This window comes from Otolemur garnettii, unplaced genomic scaffold (genome assembly GCF_000181295.1).
Source record: "Otolemur garnettii isolate 467f Iridium unplaced genomic scaffold, OtoGar3 scaffold00144, whole genome shotgun sequence".
In the NCBI taxonomy this organism is placed as follows: domain Eukaryota; kingdom Metazoa; phylum Chordata; class Mammalia; order Primates; family Galagidae; genus Otolemur; species Otolemur garnettii.
Window position 1 is genome coordinate 2,762,557 of NW_003852539.1, and position 12,580 is coordinate 2,775,136.

At 41.0% G+C, this 12,580-nt stretch overlaps 1 protein-coding gene across 1 annotated transcript in view; it reads right to left on the reverse strand.

Annotated features, from left to right (window-relative positions):
* Nucleotides 1-12,580, reverse strand: part of ZMPSTE24 (zinc metallopeptidase STE24) — a 44,672-nt gene that overhangs the window by 20,140 nt on the left and 11,952 nt on the right. The window contains exons 4-7 of the mRNA XM_012810867.2: nucleotides 10,863-10,979; nucleotides 10,053-10,205; nucleotides 7,959-8,100; nucleotides 3,171-3,223 (exon numbers count right to left, since the gene is read on the reverse strand). Of these exons, the coding sequence (XP_012666321.1) occupies nucleotides 3,171-3,223; nucleotides 7,959-8,100; nucleotides 10,053-10,205; nucleotides 10,863-10,979 (465 nt within the window). The remainder of the gene's footprint in view (nucleotides 1-3,170; nucleotides 3,224-7,958; nucleotides 8,101-10,052; nucleotides 10,206-10,862; nucleotides 10,980-12,580) is intronic.

Consider the following 12,580-nt stretch of genomic DNA (forward strand, 5'->3'; position numbering starts at 1 on the left):
CTCTACCCAGGGGGATAGCTTGAGGCTCTGTCTCAAAAAAAAAAAAAAAAAAAAAAAAATTTATGCTCATCACAGCTTTGCAGCAGTAAGTAAATAGTCTAAATATCCAACAGTTGTGAAATGATCAAATTATAATAAATCTATGAAATGAAATTATAAGCAGCTTGAAAAAATTATACTATCCAAGAATTTAACAATAAGCTCACTGATATTTATTACAAAGGATATAAAACTTCATGTCTATAAGGTTCCATTGTCAAGCAAAAAATGCATATGTAAATAGAAAAGCATAAACACAAGCCTATTAAGAAATAAATCAAAATACTGATGCAATTATCACTGGATTCTAGAATTACAGATTTTTGTTTCCCCTTTTTTATTTTTCTCCCTCTTTTTTTTTTTTTTTTTTTTTTTTGGTTGTAGCCATCATTGTTGTTTGGCGGGACCAAGCTGGATTCAAACCCACCACCTTAGGTGTATGTGGCCGGTGCCCTAGCCACTTGAACCACAGGCGCCGAGCCACTTTTCTCCCTCTTGCAAAGCATTTAAAATAAGGATTCTCATCTAATCAGAAAAAAAATTAAAGCTATTTATATAAAGATTGGAAGAAGACATACCTAAATTTTTAATAGTGGCTAATAGTAGCTGAACTATGGTTAATTTTTATTTTCTTCTTTATATATTTAATTTCCAAATGTTTTGCAATGTACAATGAACTGAATATAGTGACTAAGAGCATAGACTCTGGATTCAAATCTTGCCTCTGCCACATATCAGTTGTTGTCATTGTTGTCTTTTATTTGGAGAAAGAGTCTCATTCTGTTGCCCCAGACTAGAGTGCTATGGAGTCATCCCAGTTCACAGATACCTCAAACTCCTGAGCTCAAGCAATCCTCCCACGTTGGCCTCCCAGAGTGTTTAGGATTACAGGCATAAATAAGTCACCACGGCTGGCCCATGTATTAGTTGTGTAAATTTAAAAAGCTTTCTTAATTTCTTCAGGCTTTAGCTCCCTGTTCATGAAGTGAGGCTAAAATCTATTTCACTGAGTTAGATTAAGGATGACATGAGATATTCTAAGTAAAACAATTACTATACTGCCTGATCCACATAAACTACTACTATTATTTTTATACTTTCTTTCAAAAAGAAATAATGAAAAATTATCTCTTGAGAATCTGAGGTATATCACAGAAAACATTAATTTTATATCTCATATGTTTTGTTGTGTTTTGTTTTTGAGACAGTCTTACTTTGTCACCCTCAGTAGAGTGTTATGGCATCATAGCTCACAGCAACCTCAAACTCTTGGGCTCAAATGATTCTCTTGCCTCAGCCTTCCAAGTAGCCAGGACTACAGGCACCTGCTACAATGCCAACTATTTTCAGAGAATGGGTCTTGCTCTTGAGTTCAAGTAATCTACCCATCTTGGCCTTCCATGATACTAGGATTACATGCATCAGCCCCCACGCCCAGCCCTCTCTCATATTTCTAATGCAAAGTACTTGGTTGTATGTACGTTTAATAGTAAAGTTTTGATAAGCAGAAGCTATTATTCATTTGATATATTAATATGTCACTTTTTGTTTGATTGCCAGAAAGATTAAGAGCCAAAATTGTGACTTAATTGTGTCAATAAAAGGGGACTGGGCTCGGCGCCTATAGCTCAACCGGCTAAGGCGCCAGCCACGTACACCTAAGGTGGCGGGTTCGAATCCCCAGCCCGGACCCGCCAAACAACAATGACGGCTGCAACCAAAAAATAGCCGGGCGTTGTGGCGGGCACCTGTGGTCCCAGCTACTTGGGAGGCGGAGGCAGGAGACTCGCTTAAGCCCAGGAGTTGGAGGTTGCTGTGAGCTGTAATGCCACGGCACGCTACCCAGGGGGAGAGCTTGAGGCTCTGTCTCAAAAAAAAAAAAAAAAAAAAAAAAAAAAAGGGACTGTAGGCTCTAGAATGCTATGTTACCATTCTCCACACCTCCATCTCATCTTTTTATCAGCTGATCATAATTTTAAATTAATTTAAAATAATTCTTAGAAGCTATCTGAAGTTATTTGTGAAAGTAGGCAGACTGTATGAAGATAAATAAAATTAATGTCTCAATATCTCCCACTGCTCTAGGTGTATCTCAAAGTGTGGCCCAAGGAACACCTACACCAAAATTACCCAGGGGTGCTTGTCAGTAGGAGATAATGGAATTATCTAGCAAGTCAGAATCTATAGGAATGAAGCCCAAGAATTTATCTTTTAACAAATTCTCCAGGGAATTCTTATACTTACTAAAGTTTAAGGTTCTCTATACTAAACTGCAAGCTTTTTGTATCACTGTGCCTGGCATGTAGTATATGGTCATGCACTGTGCAATTATGATTTGATAATGATAGACCACATATATGATAATGGTCTTATAAGATTATAATGGATCTAAAAAGTTCCCACCACTTAGTGATGTCATCGCCATTGTAACACTGCAGTGCAACATGTGTCTTTGTTGTCTTTAATACTTACCATGTATTAAAGTTGCCTGCAGTGTTCAGTACAGTAAGGTGCTGTGCAGGGTTATAGCCCAGAAGCAAAAGGCTACTCCATACACCGTAGGTGTACAATAGGCTATACCATCTAGGTTTGTGTAAGTAACACTGCACTGTGTTTGCAAGACAAGGAAATGGCCTAACGATGCATTTCTCAGAATGTATCCCTATTGTTAAGCAATGCATGACCATATATTCAATAATGTTTGTTTACTGAACAGATTAATGATATCACTTGAGGAATGAAGTAATATATTTGAGAACTCTGAAAAATCAAACCCTCTACAAAAACATAAGGCACTGCCACCTACATCTTCATATTTTGTTTATGATGTGTCATCTTCAGCAGCCTCTTAGCAGCATTTAACACAGGTGACCACTTTCTCTTTGAAGCACTTTCTTCTGCTGGCTCTTGAGACACCACTTTCTGCTGTTTTTCTTCTTACCTCAATGGTATCTCCTCCTCCTCCTGGCTGTCCTGCCCTGCTGGCTATGACCACCCCCTTCTTATCTCTAAGTGCCTTCAGTGCCAGATACTTTCAAAGCTATACTCTTGCCTTGACCTCTCCCTAGAACTCCAGTCTCACGCATCTGGCTGCCTATTTGATATTTCCACATGGATGTCTATGAGCATACCTGTTCTTCATATTCATATGTGTGGTTTTCTTCTTGCCTAGTATTGGAATCTCCTTTTCATACCATGTGAGAGAACACTTCTCATTTGAGAAATCTAAAAAGCTAGCTATTTGCCTCACCAGCACTCCCAGCAGCTAACCCCAAGCCCTGGCTTAGTTGATCAGATGCAACTGCTGAAGACTCTGAAGACTTAGCTAATTACACAAAAAAGCAAGGAATTAATTCTGTAGGTGCCAGCGGTAGGGATGCTAGGGATGCAAACTGCTGGGTCCCGTGTTCTAAGGTAGCAAGAGCAGTGTCCTGGCCAGACTGCTTCTGCAGCATGATTCTGAGTTCCTGGCCTCCCTAGTAACAGCCTATTTTCCAAACTTTCTTGGAGACTTGATGAACTACCAAATATTGTTTTAATAAGCAATTTTTCTGCTTAAATCAGCCACAGCTGATTTCTATTGCTTGCAGAACTCTAACACAATTTTTTTTTTTTTGAGACAGAGCCTCAAGCTGCCCCCCTGGGTACAGTGCCGTGGCATCACAGCTCACAGCAACCTCCAACTTCTGGGCTCAAGGGAGTCTCCTGCCTCCGCCTCCCAAGTAGCTGGGACCACAGGTGCCCACCACAATGCCTGGCTATTTTTTGGTTGCAGCCATCATTGTTGTTTGGCGGGCCTGGGCTGGATTCAAACCTGCCACCTTAGGTGTATGTGGCTGGCGCCTTAGCCACTTGAGCCACAGGCACCGAGCCTCTAACACAATTTTTAATAGGTACCGCAACGTGTAACACATCCATTAGAATCTTAAGTCCCCACAAACCTGACCTTCTCTCAGTTCTTTTCCTCTCATTAAATCACCATTTATCCAATTGCTCAGGTCAAAAATCTAGGCTGTTACCCTTGATGTTGCTCCTTTATTCCCCTATACGCAATCTATTAGCAAGGCAATCAACTGTACTTTTAAAACCTATCCCAAATGCATCCACTTCTCTCCATCAGTGACTACTGTCCTAGTCTAAGCCACTGTTATATCCTACCCAGACTACTGCAGTAGCTTCCTAGCTGCTCTAACTGCTCTCTCTGCTTCCCCCCCCAATATACTGTAGCCCAAGGTATATATACATATATATATATTTATTTATTTTTATTTATTTATTTATTTTGAGACAGAGTCTCAAGCTGTTGCCCCCTCACAGCAACCTCAAACTCTTGGGCTTACACAATTCTCTTGCCTTAGCCTTGCAAGTAGCTGGGACTACAGACACCCACCACAACACCTGGCTTTTTTTTTTTTTTTGCAGTTGTCATCATTGTTTTAGCTGGTGTGGGCTGGTTTCTAACCCACCAGCCTCAGTGGATGTGGCCAACACCCTACCCACTGAACTACGGGTGCCGCCCCAAGGTATTTTTGAAATAAACACCTGACCTCGTTACTTTCCTGCCTAACGCCTTCAATGGCTTTTCCCGCTGAAGTTAAAAGCCAAACTCCTTAACCTGATTTACAAAGGCCTACACCATGTGACTCTTGCCTGTGTCTCTGATTTCATCTCAGAACACTGTCCTGCCATCATGTAGCCACACTGGACTTCCTCATTTTCCTTGAAAATACAAAAATCTAGGTCTTCTCACTGATCTCAATATGGATGCTCTTCTCTTCAGGTTTTGGCTTAACTGTTGTTTGTTCAGAGAAGCTTTCTCTAATGACCCAGTCTGAAGTATCAACTCAGTCAAGCTTCACCACACCACATTAATTTAATTCCCTGCACAGCACTTGCTATGTGATAATTTCTGAGAGCAGGATTCTGAGCTGTTCACTACAATACTCTCCCAATTTATAATCCATAATCTTTATTGTTACTGCAGTGATAAATTCATTCCTTCAAAATAGTTTTGAGGGCTGTTACTATTGTTAACAATAATAAAAACATACATTCAGTATAGAAGAATAAACTGTTATTTAGCAAAATTGAGTTGCCCAAAGTCACACAGGTAATCTGTGATAGAGAAATAAAACCTAAGCCCACTGACTCCAAAGCCTGACCTCTGAAATGCTGCTACCCTGCAACCTATTCAAATCTTGATTCCCCATTAAGATTCAGCTCAGGGAATTCGAGAGAGGTAGGGGAGAGGACTGGCAGAATGAAGGCCATCAGGGGGGATCTCACCTAATGTGCACATTTTGAGGGTGTATAACACGCCCCCTGGGTGAGGGGCTCTTTTGTCACTGGAACTTTACCCTAGAAGTGAGAACAATGTAAACTAAAAATTTGTACCCTTATATTAATTTGAAATAAAAAAATAAATTAAAGAAAAAAAAAGACACAGCTGTGGTCATACCCCTCCATAAAGCCTTTTTCTACCTCATCTAAAATGAAAATTGCAGCTCGACGCCTATGGCTCAAGTGGCTAAGGTGCCAGCCACATACACCTGAGCTGGCAGGTTCAAATCCAGCCCAGGCCCTCCAAACAACAATGATGGCTGCAACAAAAAAATAGCTGGGCATTGTGGTGGGTGCCTGTGGTCCCAACTACTTGGGAGGCGGAGGCAGGAGACTCGCTTGAGCCCAGGAGTTGGAGCTTGCTGTGAGCTGTGATGCACAGCACTCTACCCAAGGGGACAGCTTGAGGCTCTGTCTCAAAAAAGAAAAGGAAAAGAAAAAGAGGCTCGGCGCCTGTGGCTCAAGCGGCTAAGGCGCCAGCCACATACACCTAAGGTGGCGGGTTCGAATCCCCAGCGGGGGCCCGCCAAACAACAATGATGGCTGCAACCAAAAAAATGGCCGGGTGTTGTAGCGGGCACCTGTAGTCCCAGCTACTTGGGAGGCAGAGGCAGGAGACTCGCTTGAGTCCAGGAGTTGGAGGTTGCTGTGAGCGTGATGCCATGGCACTCTACCCAGGGGGATAGCTTGAGGCTCCGTCTCAAAAAAAAAAAAAGAAAGAAAAAAGAAAAGAAAAAGAAAATTGCGTGGATGGTACATATACATTCTATTTATCACCTCTACTGCTTCATGTTATGTGATTATAACTTAAGTGATCAGTAACTTAGGTTGTCCCTTCAGTAAAACCCCCTCAGAGATTGTTCTATACTGATTAGTGTGCTGTTCGTTTAATACCTTAAAAAGGAAAAAGCAGGCTGGGCATGGTGGCTCACACTTATAATCCTAGCATTCTTAGAGGCTGAGGCAAGAGGACTGCTTGAGCTCAGGAGTTTGAGACCAATCTGAGTAAAAGTGAGACCCCAACTCTACTAAAAACAGAAAAATTAGCTGAGCATGGTGTCTGGTGTCTCAGCCACTTGGGAAACCAAGTCAGGAGTCTGAGGTTGTTCTGAACTAGAATGACATCACAGCACTCTAGCCGGGGTAACAGAGTCTGACTCTGTCTCAAAAAAAAAAGAACAGTGATTTCAGAGATGAAAGGTAAACTGGGGCAGTGCCTGTGGCTCAGTGAGTAGGGCGCTGGCCCCATATACCAAGGGTGGCAGGTTCAAACCTGGCCCAGCCAAACTGCAACAAAAAAATAGCTGGGCATTGTGGCAGGTGCCTGTAGTCCCAGCTACTTGGGAGGCTGAGGCAAGAGAATCGCGTAAGCCCAAGAGCTGGAGGTTGCTATTAGCAGTGACGCCATGGCACTCTACCATGGGCAAGAAAGTGAGACTCTGTCTCTAAAAAAAAAAAGGAAAGAAATGTAAACTGGCTTATTCCATCATTTCCCTACAGAAACTTAAGCTGTTCCAATTCTGCCTTCAATTGCATTACACAGCCTTAGCACATTCTTTTCAGTTGGGACCACCTCTGTTCTCCCCTGCCCTGTAGTTACTTCTCAGTTTCTATGCCTTTCATCTAACACAGAGGCTTCTTACTGGTGATATCCTGGCCAGGATGCCAAACCCAACCTGCCACTTCGTTCTTTCTTTTTTTTTTTTTAAGAGCCAGAGTCTCATTGCGTCATCCTCAGTACAGTGCCGTGGCGTCACCCCTCACAGCAACATCAAACTCTTAGCCTTAAGCGATTCTCTTGCCTCAGCCTCCCAAGTAGCTGGGACTACAGATGCCCACCACAACGCCCGGCTATTTTTTTGTTGCAGTTGTCATCATTGTTGTTTAGCTGGCCAGGGCTGGGTTCGAACCCACCAACCTCAGTGAACGTGGCTGGCTCCATAACCACTGTGTTGGTGTGCCGAGCCAACACTGGTTTTGATTATGAGCCTACCAGACTACTGCTAAATGGAATCTGATATTCAAGAGTCCAACTCAATTACCTAGAGAAGCCAGGCAGGAAACAGAAGTGAATAAATCAGTCTAACATAGAACATAATGTAACAGGGAGTGAAAAAAGTCTTGGCCAAAAATTCAAAACAATATTGTAAAGCCAACAAGGCTGAGGGTGGTGGCTCACACCTGTAATTCTAGCACTCTGGGAGGCTGAGACAGGTGAGAAGTGGGTGGATAGCTTAAGCTCAGGAGTTCAAGATCAGCCTGAGCAAAAAGTGAGACTTCATCTCTTAAAAAAAATTTACATATACATATATTCACATGCACATACATATATATAAAGCCAACAAAACATAGCTGCAGGCAAAAGCAGGATTTGACATCAAGCACCAGTTTTTATCCCAGGACTATGTCAATATTCCTATAAATATTAAACAACAAATCATGTAAATCTTAACCTTTAAATAAAAAAATAAAAAAATAAATTTAAAAATCTGCTTGTTCTTCTATTTAAGTTTTAAGAATAAAGTACCAAATAAAAAAGACCACTTGAATAAAACCTTCTTACCCACAGGCAGCCTTACCTTCAACAACATACACCTTAGTCAAAGGAAAGTCAATACTCTTTGCCATTACTTCAATTTCTTGTTTAAGCTTTCCCTCAGGCAGAGGTGTGAATTTGTCAAATAAAGGGGCAATATAATCAGCATAGATTGTGACAAGAACCTGAAAAGTAAATGTCAGAACAACCTATGAATACATTCTTAAAGAAAAACTACCTATTATTGTACAGCCTCAATTATATTCAGACAACTGCAGGTACAGTAATTCATGCCTATGAATTCAGCACTTTAGGAGCCAAGACAGAAGAACCACTTGAGGCCAGGAATTTGAGATAAGTCTGGGCAACATAGTGAAACCCCATCTTTACAAAAAAAAGAGTTAAGCTGGGTACAGTGGCGCACACTTTAGTCCCAGCTACTTGGGAATCTGAGGTAGGAGGACAACTGAGCCCAGGAGTTTGAGGCTGCAGTGACCTATGAATTGTGCCACCACCAACCTGGCAGCAGAGCAAGACCCTATTTATGGAAACAAAACAAAACAAAAAATACCAATTATGCCGACCCCAAACTTGAAATCAGGAAACTTATCTTCTTTGCTCTAGTATTCCAGGCCCAAAGACTACCAGATAATAAGAGCTCAACATCTGATGAATTAATCCAAAATGAGTAATCCGATACCACAGTAAGCCTGTCAATTTTAGTTTCAAAGATAATGCTGCTAGCAGTGATTTAGATAGGTAGATGGTAATAAATAATCACTGGGAATCTCTGACACTTTATAAGTCAATCATAACATGCAATTCTGCCTTTTAAGTAATCATGATAGACCTGAAGTCTTCACAAAAAAATAATTAACTAGAGCATGATCTGGGCAGCCTGTGACTTGGTTGGTTTATCTGCTGAAATTAATTACCCATAGTACAAAAATGTTCGCTTTAGTTCAAATAGAACTTCCTTAAGCATTTTTGGAGTATTTCTTCTGTTTTTTTTTCCTCTTACTTCAATTTGCCATATAATATACTTGTAAATCCAACCAGTGTCCGTTTTCTGATCTTCATCTCAGCAGTGGGAAGTGAAACAATAAGCGTCATCTATTTGAGATTAAAATAAACATAAGCCAGACTATAGTCCCAGATACTCAGGAGACTGAGACAGGAGGATTGCTTGAGGCCAGGAGTTTGAGGCTGTAGTGCACTATGATCACACCTTCAAAATAGCCACTGCACTCTAGCCTAGACAACAGTGAAACCCTATGGCTAAAAAAACAAAACAAAATAAACCTCATCATCAGTGGAGGTAAAGAGCTGACAGATGTTATTTTACAGGAGCTATGAACAGACAATTTGTGTTACGCTGTATGTAGTGTGTGTATTGTGAAGTTGTTTAGAATATGGGAAGGAGAAGATGGGGAGAGAAAATGAGAGAGAAGAGTGAAAGGAAAAGAGAAAGTGGAAGAAGGGAGGGAAAGATTGGTGGCAGTCAAGGAGAAAAGGGGAGAGAAAAGGGAGAAAGAAAGGAAAGAGAATGGAAGAGAACAGAGCAGAACAGTAAAGAAGGGAGAGGGGATGGGTAGGGGAAGAGGGACAGGGAAATGGAGGAGAGTATAAGAAAGCAGGAAAGTGCACACATTCCTTCTCTTGTCCTTCTTAAATCTATTCTCTCTTCAAAGTATCCATGATTTTTAAGCACTAGATATTATTACACTTGATCATTCACTCTGATGGCAACTCACAAATGCACAGCCCCAAACTACCTGCCAATTGGATTATTAAAAGTGACTAATAACTAGCTCCTATAATTTGAAAGGATTGGCATAAAGACAATAAAATTTATAGTCAGTCAACTCTATTTCTATTCTTTTTTTTTTTTTTTTTTTTTTTGGCTGTGGCCAGGTTTGAACCCACCACTTCCGGTATATGGGGCCGGTGCCCTCCTCCTTTGAGCCACCAACTCTATTTCTATATTCAAGGCAGAAAGCAAAAGAGAAATGTATATGAGCATCTATTTATATTTCATCTGCTTCTTAAGAACTATCTACATGCTAAAGGAGGTAAAATTGTGGCAATCTCACCAAGGAACTTTTGTAAAACAAAATGAAATAAAGTCATTACTCACCAGAGACACAACTAATGTGAACAGCCAGGCATAAATAAAAAAATAGTCACCCCCAATTTTGATAATATAAAGTAGTAGTGAAGATACAGGCAATAAAATACACTGAGTCACGATAAATTTCTTGATTGCATCTTTCATGAAGAATCCCAACGTCTGGAAAAAGAAAACATCACTATAAAACACTGAGAAACTGATTTGCTTTGTAAATAATAAGTGAATACAAAAGATACATTATTTAAGCAATTTAAATATTAACTAACATGCAGTTAAACTATGTTATGACACTTGGTAACCTAAGACATTAAGTCAATGTCTTTCATTTTACAGTTTAAAATAAATTCATTTGGGTGGTGCCTGTGGATCAGCAAATAGGGCGCCGGCCCCATATGCCGAAGGTAGCGGGTTCAAACCCAGCCCCGGCCAAACTGCAACAAATAAATAGCCGGGCATTGTGGCGGGCGCCTGTAGTCCCAGCTACTGGGGAGGCTGAGGTAAGAGAATCACCTGAGCCCAGAAGTTGGGGGTTGTTGTGAGCTGTGACGCCAAAGCACTTTACCAAGGGCAATAAAGTGAGATTCTATCTCTACAAAAAAATAAAATAAAATAAAATAAATTCATTTCAATGTTATTAGCTGAAAAACACTAGTAGAGTTTATAGCAAGAACTTAAACTATGATCTTTATCATATCTGTAGTTCCTTTCAACTAATTCATGCTCTAAAATAGCAACTTATGTTTAAATTATTACTAGAACAAGACTAAAGCAAAGTGCTTCACAACTACAACAGAACATTTCTATTCTCTATTATACCTGTTGATTGAAACCATGTTTTTCTTCTATCACAAAAGTATTATAAAGACTCCATGGCAAACCCGTCAATGCACTGAAAAGTGTAGCCAACAGCAGAAACACCAAGGACTGAGTAATCTGAGCACAAGAAGAAAAAAAAGCAGTTTTTATAATGCAATATAATTTATTCTTTTTTTTTTTTTTTTTTTTGAGACAGAGCCTCAAGCTGTCCCCCTGGGTAGAGTGCCGTGGCATTACAGCTCACAGCAACCTCCAACTCCTGGGCTCAAGCGAGTCTCCTGCCTCCGCCTCCCAAGTAGCTGGGACCACAGGCGCCCGCCACAACGCCCGGCTATTTTTTGGTTGCAGCCATCATTGTTGTTTGGCGGGTCCGGGCTGGGGATTCGAACCCGCCACCTTAGGTGTACGTGGCTGGCGCCTTAGCCGGTTGAGCTATAGGCGCCGAGCCATAATTTATTCTTCAAATAAGCTCCTACTGAACAAATCAACAAGTATTTGCTGAGTACTTATTATATCCCAAGCAACATACATGATTCTAAGGGTAATACAAGGTCTGAAACATTGCCACTGCCCTCGGCAAAAGTTTAGTTGTAACAGAAGGGGTAAAAGAAGAATAAATGATTCTTTTTTATTGCATAGGTACTGTATAAATGTCACCTTAAGTCATACAAACAAAAGAGTTAAATGATTTCAGGACAGAAACACACGATGGCTGGGCGTGGTAGCTCATGCCTGTAATCTCAGCACTTGGGAGGCTGAGGTGGGTGGATTGCCTCAGCTCATAGGTAAGCCAAGATGACGTGGCACTCTACCAAGGGTGACCAAATGAGACTCTGTCTCAAAAAAAAAAAAAAGAAAAGAAATACATGCTAGTGAATTCAAGGAAGGCTCACAGAACTGATGAGACTTGGTTTGCCACTCTGAAGAAAATGGCAATTAGCAGGACAGAAAAGAAGAGGAAAGGAGGAGGAATTTCATGCAATTTGGGAACATATGGAGAGAGAAAAGAATATTCTATAAGTGGAAGATGACAAGACGACAGGCCTGGTTGGAACTAGGCAAAGAAACTTCTAGGATACTCAAAAAATCCAGACCAGGGCAGATGGGGTAGGTATGCTAAAGTTTTCATGAAAAACCAATGGAGAAAACTGCTCTCAAAAATTACTTTAATTGGGCGGCGCCTGTGGCTCAGTGGGTAGGGCACCGGCCCCATATACCAAGGGTAGCAGGTTTGAACCCAGCCCCACCCAGCTAAAAGAGCAGTGGCAAATGGAACAAAAATAGCCGAATGTTGTGGCGGGTGCCTATAGTCCCAGCTACTAGGGAGGCTGAGCCAAGAAAATCACTTAAGCCCAAGAGCTGGAGGTTACTGTGAGGTGTGACATCACAGCACTCTACTGAGGGCAACAAAATAAGACTCTTGTCTCAAAAAAAAAAAAAAAAAAAAAAATTACTTTGATTCTCTTTAAATGGACCCTTAGCTGGTCAATGGCCAAGAATTGTCCAGTTTCTCTTTAAAAACATTTTCCTGGAACAGTGGAGATCACAGTCTGACTAGTATGAAGGGAGCTATGGGGAAACGGAAAGGACAGTGAGGCAGTTTGCTTTCTTTCCCTCACAACCCTGTCAGCATCTCTCCCCATCTAGTGTTAAACTGAATTATTTATTTATTTTTTTTTAAAGTCTCATTATGTCACCCTTGGTAGAGTGCCGTGGCA